Source organism: Rhinolophus hipposideros (genome assembly GCF_964194185.1).
Source record: "Rhinolophus hipposideros genome assembly, chromosome: 2".
NCBI classification, from domain to species: Eukaryota; Metazoa; Chordata; class Mammalia; order Chiroptera; family Rhinolophidae; genus Rhinolophus; species Rhinolophus hipposideros.
The window spans coordinates 46740005-46758271 of record NC_138048.1 but is presented as its reverse complement, the minus strand read 5'-3'; the positions used below and the strand labels follow the sequence as shown (position 1 = coordinate 46758271).

General features: G+C 47.4%; 1 protein-coding gene across 1 annotated transcript in view; it reads left to right on the top strand.

The window, feature by feature from the left end:
- Positions 1-13181, top strand: part of GPR156 (G protein-coupled receptor 156) — a gene marked incomplete at both ends in the record, with an annotated part of 57270 nt that extends 44089 nt beyond the window's left edge. The window contains 3 exon segments of the mRNA XM_081063174.1: positions 7497-7661; positions 7663-7713; positions 11847-13181. Of these exon segments, the coding sequence (XP_080919300.1) occupies positions 7497-7661; positions 7663-7713; positions 11847-13181 (1551 nt within the window).
- Positions 13182-18267: the final 5086 nt, after the last annotated feature.

The following is an 18267-nucleotide window of genomic DNA, read 5'->3' as shown; positions in this document are numbered from 1 at the left end:
AGCAGAATCTGGCCTTGGCATGCCCCATACCTCTTGCTAAGCATACCCAAACCTTTCACTAGTGGGAGCCAGACTCAGCTTAGCTTATTCTAGTCACCTCCAAACCCAGCGTGGGTGGTGGCCATCTGCAGGTTACTTTATGGCTCATTCCAGGTGGCCCCAGGCAGGACACAAGCTATTGCTGAACTTGGTCTGGAGCTGGGCCCTTCCCAGGAGGCCCCAGGGCTGGCACACCCAGTGGCAGGCTTCAGACTGAGCCAGAATACCAGCCAGCTGCCTTGGATGACATACCCAAAGGGTAGACTGGGCAGGCAACAGAGCCCTGATAAAGCAAATCTTGCTTTGTAGGGTCAGCCCTTGCACAACACTTCCTCCACTGTAATCACAGCCAGTCCTTACAAACAATCAGCCCAAGAGTCAGTCCCTCCAACTGATGTGCAAACAGCAACCTAGGCTCAACTACAACAGGAGGACACACACAACCCACACAAGGGACACACATGGAAGAGCTGGCTCAGGTGAGCAGGGGCCACTAGGCCCCACAGGACACTTACTATATAAGACCACTCTACTAAGACTAGGAAACACAGCAGCCCTACCTAATACACAGAAACACAGGAAGGCACACAAAATGGGGAGACAAAGAAACATGTCCCAAATGAAAAAACAGAATAAGGCCCCAGAAAAAGAACTAAACAATTTGGAGACAATGACCACTGAGATCATTTAGCATGCTTATAACAAAGGTTTGAACTCTGCAAACCAAATGCAGAGTTCAAACCCTTGTTATAAGCATGCTAAATGATCTCAGTGAGAACTTCAACAAAGAGATAGGAAACAAAAATGGAGATAGAAAACGTTAAAAAGAACCAGTCTTGAGCAGCCAGATGGCTCAGTTGGTTAGAGCGCAAGCTCTGAACAACAGGGTTGCTGGTTCAATTCCCACATGGGCCACTGAGCTCCGTCCTCCACAACTAGATTGAAGACAACGAGCTGCTGCTGAGCTTCTGGAGGGGTGGCTGGATGGTTCAGTTGGTTAGAGCACGACCTCTCAACAACAAGGTTGCCAGTTCAATTCCCACATGGGGTGGTGAGCTGTGCCCCCTGTAACTAAAGATTGAAAACAGAAACTGGATTTGGAGCTGAGCTATGCCTTCCACAACTAGATTGAAGGACAACGACTTGGAGTTAATGGGCCCTGGAGAAACACTGTTCCCCAGTATTCCCCAATTAAAAAAAAAAGAACCATTCAGAAATGAAGAATACAATAACTGAAATGAAGAATACCTTAAAGAGAATCAACAGTAGCTTAGATGAAGCAGAAGATTGAAGGAGCAATTTAGAAGATAAGGTAGCAGAAAACACATAATCAAAACAGAAAAAAAGAAAAGAATCCAAAAAAAGAGCATAGTTTAAAGGGCTTCTGGGACATCAAGCATACCAACATTCGCATCATACATTCGCATCATAGGGGTACCAAAAAGAGAAGAGAGAGAGAGCAAGAGAAGAGAGAGAGAGAGCTAGAAATTACTCAAGAAATAATGATGCAAAACTTCCCTAACCTAGCGAAGGAAATAGACATACAAGCCCTGGAAGTGCAGAGTCCCAAACAATATGAACTTAAAGAGGCCAACACCAAGACACATCGTAATTAAAATGCCAAAGGTTAAAGAGAAGGAAAGATTCTTAAAAACAGCAAAAGAAAAGCAGTTAGTTATCTACAAGTGAACTCCCATAAGACTATAAGCTGATTTCTCAACAGAAACTATGCAGGCCACAAGAGATTGGCATGAAATATTCGAAGTGATGAAAAGCAAGGACCTACAACCAAGATTACTCTACCCGGCAAAGCTATCATTTAAAATTGAAGGACAGATAAAGAGCTTCCCAGACAAGGAAAAGCTAAAGGAGTTCATCACCACCAAACCAGTATTACAAGGAATATTAGAGGAACTTCTTTAAAAAGAAAAAAGAAAAAGTATGAATAATAAAATGGCAATAACTACATATCTGTCAACAATTACTTTACATGTAAATGGACTAAATGCTCCAATCAAAAGACATAGGAGGGCTGAATGGATAAGAAAATAAGACCCTTACATATGCTGCCTACAAGAGAATTACTTCACATTGAAAGACACACCGACTGAAAGTAAAGGGATGGAAAAAGATGTTTCATGAAAATGGAAATGAAAAACAGAAAAAAGTTGGATTAATAATACTTATACCAGACAAAATAGATTTTAAAACAAAGGCTTTAACAAGGGACAAAGAAGGACCCAGTAATCCCACTTCTGAGTATTTATCTAAAGAAACACAAAACACCACTTCAAAGGAACATGGGTATCCATATGTTCATTACAATGTTATTTACAATAGCCAAGACATAGAGGCAATCTGGGTGTCCATCAATGGATGAACGGATGAAGAGTAAGTGGTACACATATAGAGTGGGGTATTACTCAGCCATAAAAAAGAATGAAATCTTGCCATCTGCAACAATATGGATGGACCTAGAGGGTATTGTGCTGAGTGGACTAAGTCATGCAGAGAAAGGCAAATGCCATATGATTTCACTTATATGTGGAATCTAAAGAACAAGATAAACGAACAAACAAAATAGAAACAAACTCATAGATATGGAGAGCAAACTGGTGGTTGCCAGAGAGGAGGGGTTTTGGGGGGTGGTGAATGAAAAATGTGAAGGGATTGGGCCGGCCAGGTGGCTCAGGCGGTTAGAGCTCCATGCTCCTAACTCCAAAGGCTGCCGGTTCGATTCCCACATGGGCCAGTGGGCTCTCAACTACAAGGTTGGCAGTTCAATTCCTCGAGTCCCGCAAGGGATGGTGGGCTCCGCCTCCTGCAACTAAGACTGAACACGGCACATTGAGCTGAGCTGCCGCTGAGCTGCCGCTGAGCAGCCGCTGAGCTGCCGCTGAGCTCCCGGATGGCTCAGTTGGTCTCAACCACAAGGTTGCCGGTTCGACTCCCACAAGGGATGGTGGGCTGTGCCCCCTGCAACTAGCAATGGCAACTGGACCTGGAGCTGAGCTGCGACCTCCACAAACTAAGACTGAAAGGACAACAACTTGAAGCTGAACGGCAACCTCCACAACTAAGATTGAAAGGACAACAACTTGACTTGGAAAAAAAAGTCCTGGAAGTACACACTGTTCCCCAATAAAGTCCTGTTCCCCTTCCCCAATAAAATCTTTAAAAAAAAATTTTTTTTTAAATGTGAAGGGATTAAATAGTATAAATTGGTAGTTACAAAATAGTCATGGGGATGTAAAGTACAGCATTGGGAATATAGTCAATAATATTGTAATAACTATGTAGGGTGTTAGATGGGTACGAGATTTATCAGGGTGATCACCTTGTAAGTTATATAGATGTCTAATCACTATATTGTACACCTAAAACTAATATAATATTGTATGTCAACTGTAATGGAAAAATTTTAAAATCATTTAAAAAATACAGAGAACTGATCTAGGGATACAATTTAGAGCTAATAGGAGTCTCTGAAAGATAACAAAATAATTGGGGGCAGAAGTAATCACCAAGGAACTAAAAGAAGATCTAAAGCTAGATCTCCATGTGAAAATTGAGTGAATCCACAACCTCCATGAGATGGCCCTACTTCTATCTCCTCTCTCAACACCTGCCTCTGCCCCTCTTGCATCCTAAGCCTCAGACACAACACTTCCACTCTCCTTGGTGTTTGAATCCTCAGCACCTAGGACAGTAGTGATATCTAGGTGCACTCCCATCTGTACACAGACATAAAAAGGCAGGATGAATTTCAAAACTTCCAGGTTTGAACTAAGCAACAAGCACCTGATTTGTTGAAGTGAGAGTGGAAGCGGAATTATTATGGGATACAGGAACTGGATGGATGGACAGTGCTGGCCTTTCTCTTTCCTTCTCCGACTCCCATTTTTCCTCTTAGCTAGCTGTCGAGCTTTCTTTTTCTTACTTTCTTTCCTCTTCTGTTTTCTCTCTCATACTTTTTCTCCTCTTGAGCTGACCACGACTTAAAACTTAAAAATATATATTTTATAGTTCATTGTATTTTAGGTTTAGGAAGTAATTTTCTTTTTTCCCAACATATAAAGTAACTAAGGTTTGTCTGGTTTTTTCTGTACCCTTGAATTGATTTTCCCCTCTGGCCTAGTGGACTTTGGTAGAAGATTCTCCCTGTGAGATCTGCACTGCATATTCCCAGGAGAATCGGACAGCTGAGCAAATTTGGGAAAGTATTTGAGTATCATGGGTACACGAGGAGCAGACGGTGGTGAGGCTTCCTTCTTGCTGCTGAGTCTTCAGACTGGATTGTAGTGGGAGGGGTTTATGAAAACAAAGGCGCAGATACCGCAAGGGCAGCTAGGTGGCGCTAGAAAGCTGAGTGAAATAGACGAAGAAGCAAGTGGACCAAGTAGCATTCTATATAGAGGCCCTCCGGAAATGCCTGAGTGCTTACGCCAAACACTGAAGTCATCTTATGCTTTTGTGACCTGAATGTGAGCCATCCCCATACACACCTCCCGCTTCCCTCCCTCCACGTCTGAGAGGCAGGTGGGTCCTGAGGTAGGACATTATTTTCTCCTCGAAACCCCCAAAGTGTTTCATCTGCTTCTCCAGTTAAGTACTTAGGATTTTCAACTCTGCATTGGAGTTATCTGTATATGTCTCAGTGCCCCTACTAGATAGGTGAGCTTTTTAAAGTTCCTTCGTTTTTTCGTGTATTCATCCATCCACTTATTAAGTGCTAGGAACATGCAGTTCAACACACGGCCCCATCTCTAGGTCTAGTTTGGGGCAGACATGAAAGGAATTATAATACGCGTGTTAAGTGTTTGAGGAAGTCATGTTACACGATGCTGAGGAAAGGGTGTCCCAGCCTGTCTGGGAACTCGGTGACACCTTTTTCAGACAATGGTGTGTTTGGGCCCACTCTTAAAGGAGGAGTAAGAGTTCACTGAGCAGGTCGGGGAAGGGCAGCGAATGGCATTCCACATGGGGGAACACCATGACCAGAGGCAGAGGTGTGAAAGAAAACAAGGTACGTTTGGAGCACCACAAGTCTTTGCCCTTTTTGAAGCACACATTGAAATGAGGGGAGAGTGACAAGAGATAAGAAAGGCATGTGGAATGGATTTCTCAATGCCCTAGTGTATCCTGTTAAAGACTTGAGATTTAATCCCACTGTATTAGTTTCCTGTTGCTGCTGTAACAAATTACCTCACATTTCATGGCTTAAAACAACACCAGTGTATTATCTTATAGTTCTGGAGTTCAGAAATCTGAAATGGGTCTTATTTGACTAAAATCAAGGTGTCAGTAAGTCTGTGTTCTTTCTGGAGGCTCTAGGGAAGAATCAATTTCCACACCTTTCTCAGCTTCTAGAGGCCACCCACATTCTTTGACTCATGGCTTCTCCCTCTATCTTCAGAGCCAGCCGTGTAGCATCTTCAAATCTCTCTTTTTCTGATCTCTGTTTCCATCATCACATCTCCTTTTCTGACTCTGACCCTCCTGCCTCCCTCTTATAAAGACTCATAATTACACTGGGCCCACTTGGATAATCTAGAATAATCTCCCCATTTCTAAATCCTTAAGTAAAATCCCTTTTGCCGTGTAAGGTAACATATTCACAAGTTCCAGGAATTAAGAGGGGAACATTTTATTGGGGGGCGGAGGGCATTATTTACCCTATCACACCCACATAACCCAGAAGAAAATGAGAATATGCCCGTCCTTCTGTAAGAAGGGTCATGGAGAGGTCCTGAAATTGTGACCTGAGGGTCATTTATTGCCATATTCTGAAACCCTGAAGGGTCAAGTCTTAAGGACCAGGATCTTAACAAATGGGGAATTAAAGCGGAGTAGGCTTTACTCAAGGGGCACCCTGGCTTCACCTGGCCAGCTTAGGGTGAGACAGACCGGAAGCCCTTACACAAATGTGGGGCAGTTCCTCCAGCAGCCCTGCAGAGAGGGCTCAGGCTGCGCCCTCTCTGGGGAAGAGGAGAGGAAAAGCTGTGCTGCTGAGCAAATGAGGAGACCCTGAGAAGGAGCAGAGATCCTGTGACACTGCTAGGGACAGCGCCAGGAGAACAGCACTGGCGGTCTGCTCCATGCACTCCAGACCATAGCATGCTGCTGCGGTGCCAGGCTCTAGTAACTAACTCCTCAGCAGGGTGGTAAGCTGATGGCACCCTAGGGACGGGGCCTTCGAGAAGGGCCTCTGAGGGGGAGGTTCTCGGCCTGACCCAGCAGGGGTCACACAGGCTCCCGATAGCATGAGGGTTCTCTTGCTGTCGTACTAAGTCAACAGAGAACCCAAGAGGACGTGGGTGAGAACGTGGTATTGAAATTGATGGAGAGACTTAGAATCTTAGGTGACAAGGACCACGTTTGAGTGAGTACATGTTCAATGAATGAGCCAAAAAGCCCTAGGATACCTGTGGGGCTGGCTCCTCACAGACCCCTCAGCATCGTGTCTGGAGCTAAGGAGCCAGAACGCCCAGTGTACGTCACTGGGACTCTCAGTAATTTAGTTATGAGGATTCTGAGGAGGAAAAGAGAAGCCTCTAGAGCTCTGGCCTCCCCTGGCATGCACATCACGCATTCGCCAGGTAGACAGCGATGCAGGAGCAGGCCCCCATTTGTGAGTGCTCTATGCTCAGTTCCATCCTGTTATCCCAAACCAGCTCCCACAGATGGTTTCTCATAACGGGTTTCTCCTGAAAAACTTTCCCCAGGACCTCCACCGTTAACAGTCTGTCTCGTCATCAGCTGTGGTGAGGTCATGCGGTGTGGCACGGTGCCTCAGTACAGCTGCCAACCAGCTGCGTGGGCCTAGACCAGTCCTATTCCTTCTGAGGCTTTCCTCATTTGTTAAGGGAAAAAGATGGTCAGATCGCAGACCTAATGTTCTACCATTTTTATTGATTTTTTTATTACCAGTTGTGGTTTTTCTATCTGAGCCTTGACTGTTGAGTTGGGTTAGAAGTCCTCCAGCAAGGAACTGGGTTTTCAATCGCAGTGAGCACACCATTCCTCAACAAATGAGGATAATTAAGAACAGCTACATATAACCAGAAACAGTTTCATATGAAACATACAGTGTTTAGATTGTTTAACCCTGGTATAGCTCCTAAATGCTGATGTTTGAATGTGTCCCTAGAAGTATTCCTCAGCTCTGGTTTTCTTTGACCAGTTCAGCAATGGGTGGGTCAAGCTAAGATTGTTTTATTGCATCTACCCGTCATTTTTCTTTTCCTTCGGCATCTTTAAAACTATATAACCTGAACATTCTCTATATCTTCTGTCACTACTACCTATGAGCTTTCTACAGTAAGGTACATTTTGAGGAGAGAATAGTTTGCACATTTGTGTATCACTATCATTCCTTGGTGTTTTCTCGAAAGAATGAGAGAATGTGTTTCTGGGTGTGTAATTAAATAAATAACATGTGTTCTTTTATCTAACAGCTGAAGCAATGGAAGGCATTTGAAGAGGAAAACCAAACAATCAGATGCATGGCCAAATATTTCAGCACTCCCAGCAAAAGCTGCCATACCCAGTATGGTGAGGAACAGAATTGCCACGCTAGAGGAGAGAAAAACACCATGGAAAGGCTCCTCACAGAAGTAAGCTAGACCCCTGCCTGGTGGGTTCTCTGTAAAGAAGAACTTCAATCATGTACTGGTGGGCCCTAGATGCCACATTGCTAACATTTTCTTCTCCCATTCCTCTGCTTCCTAGCCATTCCCACTCCCTTAGTAGCAGGCAACACCTCAACATTTCCCCAGTGATTCTGCCATTGCTGACCCTCACTCACTTCCTTCATTCATTGAACAGATGTGTGCCAGGCATTGTGCTAAGTGCTAATGAATAAAACAAATATAGTCCCTACCCTCATGAAGCTCAGTCTAATGGCGGAAACAGTTATCGATCAAGAGAATTATGAAGGAAAAAATCAAGGTGGTAAGACAGACTAATGGGAACCTAATTTACAGCAGGCAGAAAAGACTCTCTGAGCTGAGAGCTGAAGGGTAAGTACAAACTGGCCTGGCAAAGAGTGCAAGGCAAAGCATTCCAAGCAGGGGAACAGCACTGTGAAGGCCCTAACTTGCAGTAGATGCTAACTTCTTCTGTATGATACATTCCTTTTTTACATAGAGTAGTGCCCTCATTTATAAGATCATATGGGGCCCCTTACTGTCTTTTCCAGGATCTCAATCATCACACCAACCCAGAGTCAAGAAGTGTCTAAAGATGGGGAGGAGTGCTGAAAAGAGCCTCTAAATATCATAGTAGCACCAAGGGAGGAACAAGGCAGCCCCCAACCTTCTTCTGTACTTGAGCCAGAGTTGGCACGTCTCCCAGAATTGGGCAATGTGGTGTGGGCTTGAAGAAAGCACATGGAAAAGCTTAAGGCTGCACTTCCTCAGAAAGGAGGCATAGGGCCCAGAAGAATTAGTCAGTATTTTCACACTAACTAAATTATATTCCATGTTCTTTTCAGTACAGAACATACCTGAGTAGGTGCTGTTTGGGAAACTATGTTTTTCTGTAATTGGACTGACACCTGGGTGTCAGCAGTCCCTGTGTGAGAGGATAGTGTGATGGGGACCTAAGAAATACAACTAGTGGAGGGATTAACCTCCCCAGATACCCACTGTTCACGCTCTAGTCTCCCACACCACAACCTCAGTTCTGGACCTTTTTCATCCACCAGAGTACTACTTCTCCATTACTTTACTATTTACTATTATGAAGCATTCAGGACCTTATTTCAAAGCCAGATTTCTTCCCACCTGGCAAGGGAGTAGCTTGCCTTTGATACTCTGGGAAGTCTTCAAAGGAGCTTTTTTCCCCAGCTCAACAGAAGGCCAGAAAATTGGCAAGAACAGCCAGGATGATTTTCATTCACAATCAGCTAATGTTGGAACAGCCAAGTGGCCTGACTCTTTAGCCTTATGGTAATTCGTGACGTGCTTTCTGTACTTCTGCCATGCTACTCTGTTTCCCACGCAGTGACTGAATCTGCTCTATCCAAAAAGATGCCTTGAGTTTGCAGAGGAAGGGCTCTAATAAGAAGCAGATGCATGTGCAGTAAAAAGCTGGCCTCCCCCCAGCACCCTACACCTGGAGTATCTTTCCCAGAAGAGGCCTGAGAACCAGCAGCCATCCTAGAGCGCCGCAGCAGGCCTCAGAGGTTGCAGTTCTAAGCCCCCAGCTCCGGCACTGCCTGGTGGACAGAGTATCTCTCCGGCCTCCAGACTCCAGCTCCTTGGTTGCAGCTCCCTCCTATGCAGTCCCCTTCCCACCATGGTGTCCTCCCCTTCTTTTCCACGATCTGGGCAGGCCATCTTCTCATTCTTGCCTCCTTTGCCCCAATGGCTAGAGGTCCCCCAGAGGCTAGTTGGGGCAGCACCCATCACTGACTTCCTAGGCTGTGTGAAGGCCAGCAGATAGAACCTTCCCAGAGGTGGAAGAACCTCCCTTCTACACTCTGCAGCAGAGCAAACCCACCTATGACTTTTCTTCCTTGAACCAGAGGAGCAAGAGGGTGATTCAATTTATCCTATGACCTGCGCACATTTGCTTTCCCAGATGTGCCAAAAGTAATAGTTAATTAGCTCATTTAAATGCAGCTGCCATGGTAGGTCAGATTTTGGTCTCACAATGGCAGTGGCTCACACCACGCCTCTAATTAGTGTTCAGCCATAGTGAAAACAGAACCTCACTTCTTTCTCTGAAAGAAGAGAAATTTACTATTTAGGCTGACATTTCTAAATCCATCACCAGCCAACTTCAGATGTTTGTTCTGCTGGGAGAAGAGTATTCTTCCCAACAGAATGTTTATCCTATTTTCCTACACTCAAGGAAATTTGTGGATTAGGCACCAAAAGACAGCGCTCAGACTCTGCTTGCTGAGGTAGTTCTCATCAGTGGTGGCTTCCTTCTAATTCTGAGGCAGAAACTTCTGGCCTCTTGAATCCAGCCTGACAATGCAGAGGGTGGGCTTCCCGAGGAGGGGCTGCTGAGGAGGAGGAGGGTGAGGGTCCCTCCTGAGCAAGCAGCACAGTCATGAGATCCTCAGACAGATACCAGGCACCAGCCAGGCACCATGAAGAGCCTAAATGAATGGTTCCCACTTATCACCCACTCTGCTCCTGGTGAGTCCTTGAGTCATCGACACTTCCCCACCGACACCCAGACCTTCCACTGCGGGTGAAGAAAAGGGAGAACGGGAGCAGGGGCTCCTCTGCAAGTCCCTTCTGCTTGTTCAGCAGTTACTCACTGGCCTGGGACTCTCCCGATGATGAAAGAAGTAGACTACACCAGGATGTAGCTGGAGTGCCAATGATCAGAGAACTCACCTTCCTGTTATAAATAGGAGCCCGAGATGTACCTTGGCCTTGCTGCCAGAAGACTAGTTTATTTAAGGTACCGCTTTCCGAAAGGGTCCTTTCGGGGCAACTCTCCCATATCAACTTGAGAAGACACCACGGGTTTGGTCCATAGGCAACTAGTATCAGGGATCCTAAAGAAGGGAAACATCCTTTCACGCGTAGGGCAGAAGAAATGGATGTCCAAATGCCCATCCTCAGCTTCTAAAGAGGATGGCAACAAAGAGGCAGCATCGGGATATCCCGACAGCAGTTCCTAGATCACAGTGCCTGTTATGACCTTCCCCAAACCCTCGACCCTGGTTGTCTGCCCCAAGCCCAGCAGGTTCCCATGATGATTTCGTCTGTGCTCTACTGCCTTTGAGCAGCAGGATTTTCAGAAGGTGGACACAAGGTCAGAGTTACAGAATCTGCTGCTGTACCCCTGGAGGATGCTCTGGACTTGCCCACCACCGGTACTCTTCCTCCTACTTCATGCCCATGATGTCAAAGTTAGAATGGGCACACCTCTGCAGCTCGTACCGGCCAACCCTCCTGGGCACAGCCTGTTTAAAAACGAACAGTTGTGCAGCCGATAAGACAGCTCAGTGGCAGAACTGCCCACCCTCATTCATCCTCTGGTCTCCATTCTACATCTACTAAACCAAGCTATCAGAGACTAAGGCCCAACAATCTTGTTTAAAAAAAAAAAAAATTAAAAAAAAACACAAAACTTCTCCAATAATTCCAGTGCCTGCACTTGTCAGGAGATAATAACTGATAGTGCCACATGGTAGCTTTCACACACACACCCCCACCCCTGAAGTCCAGCCAGGGGAGGTGATAACACCAACCCGAGATTCTCATTGGCCCCTCCTGGCTCCAGTCTTACCTGTTTGGCCCAGGAATTACCACCTTTCTCTCTGTTTTTCCATTTTCTAGTCTGTTGAGCTAGAGGCAAAATACTTATTTCCCCTTCGACGGTCCCCTTGAGATGTGCTTCAGATTCATCTCTCTTGCAAAAGTTGGGCCATCCCAAATATTATTGAGACCGGTGTCCTGCAGAGCGACCTGACCCTCTCCGTTCTGAGGAGACTTGAGAGGGTGTGCAGCAGCCAGCCAGCTGCTATGCTGAGCCGCCGCCCACATGGTGTCTCGCAGACCTGCCACAGTGTGCCGGGAGGTGGGGGGAAGGTCGTACAACAATAAATCACGCATTCACCTTTGTTGAGCTCCAAATGTCAGTGATTGTACCAAGCACTTTGTGTCATCAACCTATGTCCCCTGGTGGAGGTACCTCCTCAGAGCCTAAGATCAGCAGCTGATACACACAGGAACCGGGACCTCAACCCATGTCTTCTGGCGCCACACTTTCTCCACCGTGGGGCACTGTAAAAACCCTCGGTGGCAGGTTTTGTTGATGGTTTTGCTTTTATCTTACAGAAAAATGCTGTGATTGAAAGCCTGCAGGAACAAGTAAACAACGCCAAAGAGAAGCTAGTGAGGCTGATGTCAGCTGAGTGCGCCTGTGACCCCCCAGAGTGGGCTGTCCTGCCTGTCTCTTCCCACAGCAAAGGCGGCCAGGCCGCAGCCCCTGGGCACAGCCTGGCAGCTGAAAGGCATTCAGAATTCCTCTCTGACTCTCAGAATGACCCCAGTGCCGCTGCCCAGGACTCACAGAGTACCTCAGTGCCCTCCTCGAGTGCACAAAGCCTCGAGGGGTCTGGGAAGGGCACTGGCCCCTCCCCAGGGCAGGAAATGTCTGACTTGAAAGACTTTGACGATCACTTAAATCTGGGCTGCAGCCAGAAGCCTCAGGCTGAGCAAAGCCAGGGTGCAGAAAGAAGAGACCAGGTACCTACGACCCCCCACCGGAGTCTCATACCAGGCGAGGAAGGCTGTGTTCCCCAGAGACAAGGGCAGCTAGAGAATTCAGGGGAGCCCCAAAAGCAGCGATCAAGGGTCAACTCAGTAATCAGAGAGAAGCTTCAGGAAGTCCTACAAGACCTGGGCCTGGGTCCTGATGCTCCCCGCCCCTCTTCCCCGGCTTGTCCCCAGCAGCCCTGGAAGAGCAGTGCTGCCCCCAGCCCCCAGAGGACACCCCTTTCCAAGGAGCTGGGCTTCAGCCCATACATGGTGAGGAGAAGGCGGGCAGCGCAGCGGACTCGCTCACACTTTCCGGGCTCTGTCCCCTCCTACGTGGGGCATCAGGCAAATAGGACTGTTTGGGGGGTACAGAGTGGGCTCAATGGGCAGAACAGAGACAGCCTCTGCCTGGACCCACAAACAGCTGACTCCAGGGTACCCTTTCCCAAGAAGCCTTCACTACTCCCAGATCCCCAAGGCAAGCCAGGCACCCTGGAGGACAGCAAACGATGCCAGACAGAGCCCCAGAGCGCCAGGAGGAGCCGTGCAGCTTTTCCTCACCAGCCTTCTGCTGCTGGGCAGGCCCCGTGTCCCCCTGCCCCATGCCTCGCCCCAGCCTCACCAGATCTGCCTGAGCAGCCACAGCACCAGTTCCCACGATCTGCAGGCTGTCCCTCCCTTTCTTCATGCAACTACCTTGACACTGAGTCCAGCAGCTCAGACGAGTTCTTCTGCCGCTGTCACCGGCCCTACTGTGAAATCTGCTTCCAGAGTTCCTCTGATTCCAGTGACAGTGGCTCATCGGACACTGACCCCGAGGAGCCTGGGGGGCTGGCCTCCTGGGAAAAGCTGTGGGCCCGTTCCAAGCCCATCGTGAACTTCAAAGATGACTTGAAACCCACGCTGGTGTGAAAAGCAGCCGAGGAAGCGTGGCTGTCGTGGTCAGGCCAGGGCCCGCCATACCAGCGCCGACAGGAGGAAGGCCAGTTCTGTCCTTCGGGGAATACCAGTGGCCTGCGTTTGAGCAGCTCACGTGAGCACTGTGTTACCTTGAGCACTTCTTGATCTATAAAAAGAGGGGTGTTGCCTGTCTTGTTACTACCTCATAGCATTCCTGTAAAAGACTCCAGTTGAGTGATCATAAAAGATACTCCTTGGACAAAAGGTGCTCAATGAGCACGGAGGGTTTTCTATCCCGGTCAGCTTATATTCTATAAAACTCTTACTACATGCCTGATGGATGGCTGGTGGGCAGACAGATGGAGAGATGGAAGGAAAATTTCTACAGAACCAGAGTTGAGGACTGTGACCCATCAAACTTGCCTTTTGGTGGCAGACGTGCTTCAAAGACAAGTTTCCTATGTCCTTGGGTGTCCCACTCTTGGGACGGAGTGGTTTTGTTTCTGCTGAAGGCCGTAAATAGCACCAACCTTGGGTTCCAGCTTCCAGCCAGACTCAGCTCAGAGCCACCTTCTTCAGCAGTATTTGGGGTTCATGTGTTTCTACTATGATGGTGTCTCACCATCATCCCTGACACAGCCAGGTGTCCGTGTGGCTGCAGGCTACCCAGACCTCTCTCCCGGGTGTGAGTGGCACCTGAGGCCAGACTGGTGACTGGTCCTGTGGTCCACCCTGGATTCTGCCAGCGGTGCAGTTTGGCACTGGAAGGAAGTACACCCTGGCCGTCTCTGTTGGCGTAGGGGTGGCCCTGTTGGTCAAGAGGTGCTTTTTGTGTCACTGTAATTACATGACCACCAAGGGATACATGAACCTGGAAACAGAAAATGGGGAAGTAGAAAGGAAAAAATCGGGGAGAAGGCAGGAAAGAAAACAGGTTTTGAACCTGGTGCTTGGCAATATCAAATGTCAGTCCTTCCTTATGGTAACCCTGTGAAGTAGACAGTGTTACTTCCCCTTTTACAGATGGGGAACATGAGGAATATGGGGACTATGAGCCTTTGAGAACTTGGGTAACTTCCCCAACATCACACTGCTGGAGAGTGGCTGATGTGGGGTTTGCCCGCAGCTCAGGGGACTCCCACTTGGTAGATTTTCCTGCGGACACATGTCTTCACTCATTTTTCTGAGAGTGCAAGCAGGGCTTCGCAGGCCAGACCATAAACCAAGGGCAAGGTAGGAAAGCTGACACGTGCTCGCCCTGGAGTCCAGGACACCTTCCCCAGGATAACAACACTGGGTTCCTTGCCTTGGGAGGCAGCCCTCACTGCCTCAGGGGCCCACCTGCACCTCCCAAGTGAGCCAGGGAGCTGGTGAAGGGTGAGTGCCAGGAACTCACCTGCTGCCAGAGCCACAGGGAAAGCACAGCTGCGTTCACTCTTGCTTATTGCTGAGCTGCTGGCTTGGAGGCCACCCCGTGCCCCCACCCCTGTGTATGCACCTGTGTGTGTGCGTGTTCATGTGAAGGAGTCTGAGCCTCATTAGATATGCCTGGGGGCGTGGAATTGGCTCTAAATGCCTCACAGAAGATTTATCACGGACTCTTGGGGGCTGCCAACACTTTGTGAATCTCCAGACACTGGACTGCAAGGCCCTCCTGGTAGCACAGCTTCTTCCATCGTCTCCTTTTACTTACAAATGTCATAATTTATTCTGCGTGTGGGTTTGTAGTTTCTGCTTGTGCTGTTTGTTTGCTGTCCAAGTGATACCTTAATAAAAGAGAAATGGCTCCCAAGGCAAGTCTCGTCCGAAAGTGTGGTCTCAGGCTGGGGAGCAAGAGCGTAGAGAAGACTGAACCGCCCAAAGGAGTGGACACGCAGCAGCCATCAGTGTTGCCGCTGGGTTAGCCTGGGTTCCAAGAATATCTTCTACCAAACTTCCATTTGTAACAGACTCTGCTGTGGTCTCCTTGTGCAACTTCCTATCCCTGACACATCTGTCCCAGTGGATACAGGAAACTCAGGGGACCCTGGTCTTTTCCCACTCATGCGGGTCCTGTAGTGGGGCTTCACTTCCTTCAGCTCCTTTCCTTCCAGGATGTCACCACGAACAGCGTGCTGTTCGTTCATGCGCAATGCGCAGGCTCTAACCCCGGCCATCTTCTAGCCCTCTCACCCTGCCCCTGTACCCTTGGTCTCGCCTTCCCAGCCCTGCTACATCTCCATCCCTCTTCTATCTGGAATTCCTTTCCCCTCTCAGGGCACCTGGTGAATTATTTATCCTTCAAGACTCAGGGGGAGCATGCATTCTCTCTTCAGCCTTTCCTGAACACCCCCAAATAAAATTGCCTAGTCCCCCCGACCCCCAGTTATACAAAGAAGGATGCTCGGAGGCCCATGTTTCAAACTCAGGTACATAGAGGCTTCTATTGTCCATTTGACTTTGTAACCCTTGATAGATTTGGTTGAAAAGATGGAGAATATACCCCCAATTTTCCCTATCATTTGATTCAAAAACTATGTGCCGAACACAACTACCTGCCCAAAAATACTGTTTCCAATCTGTTATGTACTCTTGCACCACCCCACCCCCACTCCTTGCCAGCTCCTCCCCTAGATCTTTTACTCAAAACCAGCTAACCCAGTGATGAACTTCGTAAAGGAATGAGTGTGCCGTGACTTTTGGCATGCTCTTGATTGCTATGCTCTTGAAGAAAGGGCAGTCACTTCTACAAAGGCATCCTGGAGAAGTCAACGTTGTCTCTGTTGCTGTCATCTGGGCTCTGCATGTCTCTGTTGATCCAAAGGTCTGGCATGGAGCCAGGCATGATTCTGACCCAAGCATATGTTGCCCTGCTGATTGAAATCTTGGAGGTGTCGATCCTGATTTCAAAGTCTGTCACTATCTCCTGGCCTGTGCCCAAACTGTCTTTCCTTAAAGGATCAACTTGGCCTTCCTGGAGCTAGTAGAGGAGAAAAGAAGCGTCAGATGTAGGTGGCATGTTTTTAAAGAAAGCCATATTCTAAAATGGTAAAAAGAAGAGTCAATGCAAGTTCCACAAAATCTCTTCTGTGTCTGTATGTGTTTTATTATACTTAAATGTGTCTCCTCCACGGATTTCAAGTTCCTATAAAGCATCAAGTATGTCTTCATTTTTGCATCTTCTGGAGGAGCCATCAGAGAACTTTGCAGAAAGAGTAAGCCCAATAAATGTCTGATGGATGGATTTCTGGGCAGATGAGTGGATGAAACGAAGGAAGGCAAAGAACCTAGGTGGGGCTAGCAAAGCAGCAGAAAGGGAGGCAGAGCCATCTGTTTTCACTACATTCCAACAAGTGAAGAGCAAGAAACAACATCACCCAAAAGTAACTGAATTCTGAAAATGACAGTCCTTTAAATCTCTGGGAGAGATGGCATAGAGTGACGGGGTTAATGGAAGAGAAACAAGAAAATTATTGTGAGAAAGGTTTTCTCTTAAAGATACTTTCTCCACAGGCTTGTAACTAACAAGCATTAGCAGGAGGACAGTCTACTCATCTTTATCACCATCACCTTCCCGAGCCCCCTTTCTTAGAGCTCCAAACAAAGCAATGTCTCTGTTCCCTCTGGCTGCTGCACGTTTCCCAGTAACACCATCTAGGCTTTGTTATGGGAGGTCTAATGCAAAGGTGGCATTTATGGGGTTGAAAGAAGGAGAGAGGCTACTCTTGGTCCTCAGACTTTGCTCTTCCTCACCTGTGGTACCTACTTTGATCTCTCTCCCAAAATATTCTTGATCTTAGCAGCCCCAGCCAAACTGCGTTTGAATAAGGGAATATCTGGGATGTGCAGTTCACTACTAAGATCACGAGACAGGAAATGCCAATGTCACAGGACAAAATAACCCGATAAGAGCTGGACAAGCTGTGGGTCAGTGTCTCCCAACCACCTTCATTTTTTGATTTACCTTTGGATGTTCAAATACACTAGCAAGACCCATAGGCTCAGAGAATAAGTGCTTGGGAGAGGCCCTGGAAAGGTCTTCAGGTGACTAAGAGAAAAGCCAAAGGACAGAAAAAAAAGAAAAGAAGGGGGACAAGAAGTCCAAAGGACACAGACATGTGGGCGATGTGGTGAAGGAGGAAGGCAAACAAAGACAGCCTCCTGCTTGGCTTCGTCAGTGGAGAGACTGTGGCAATTGCCTCCCTTGTAAATGAACGTGCTGGCTCCCGTTCTGCGTTGGGAGAAAGTGAGGCTCACGTCTGCGAGGAACAGCAGAGCTACCCTTGCAGAGCCCTTTCTTCAGCTGTGTGTGACTGATGGCTCATTGCTCGACTTCCCCTACTCAACTGTGAGCTTCTTGAGTCCACAACTTGTCATAATTATCTTGCCACACGGTATGTGGCATGTGGTTGATGCTCAGTAGATAGTTGTCAAAAGAAATAAATCAAGAAGAGTGGCCTCGCCTGAATTCAATTGGCTCAAGGGGGGCCCTCATAAGGCAACTCACAAGAGCTGAAGTCACTTAGGAAGCAGGGTTTAGGTATCTCCTCTCGGACAGCAGTGGTGTTGATCCACTTAAGTTGGAATCCTTTGTGATAATACCTGAACCCTTTGTCCAAAGAAGACATTTTCGATGGGCTCTCTTCTCCACTAATTTGTATACAATAATTTTCTACCCTCACTGCAATGCCTGGGCTTAAAATCACCTATGTGTCTGGGTGACTTTCAGCAAGTTGCATAACCTCTTTGTAGCTCAGTTTTCCCAACTGTAAATTGAGACAATAACACCTACCCCATAAGCTTATTATGAGGGTTAAATGAATTATTATTTGTAAAGTGGTTTGAACTGTGCCCGGCACAGAGTAAATATTATGTGTTTGTCTTAGAAAGTTGTTTGGGAAATATAGGTTTATATTTAGAAATCCCTTCATGTTTTCGTGCTTTATACCCAAATCCTCCTTCTTTGTTTTCAATTTATTCCTGAGGGAAGGGTCTTCTAAACAGATCTGGCAAAATGCGAATTGGTTCAGTGCACTTCCTGGGCAACAGAATTTTCTCCCTGAATCCCTTCTAAGGTCAGGTTCACTTACTGTAGGGAGCACAACCACCTACAAGACTC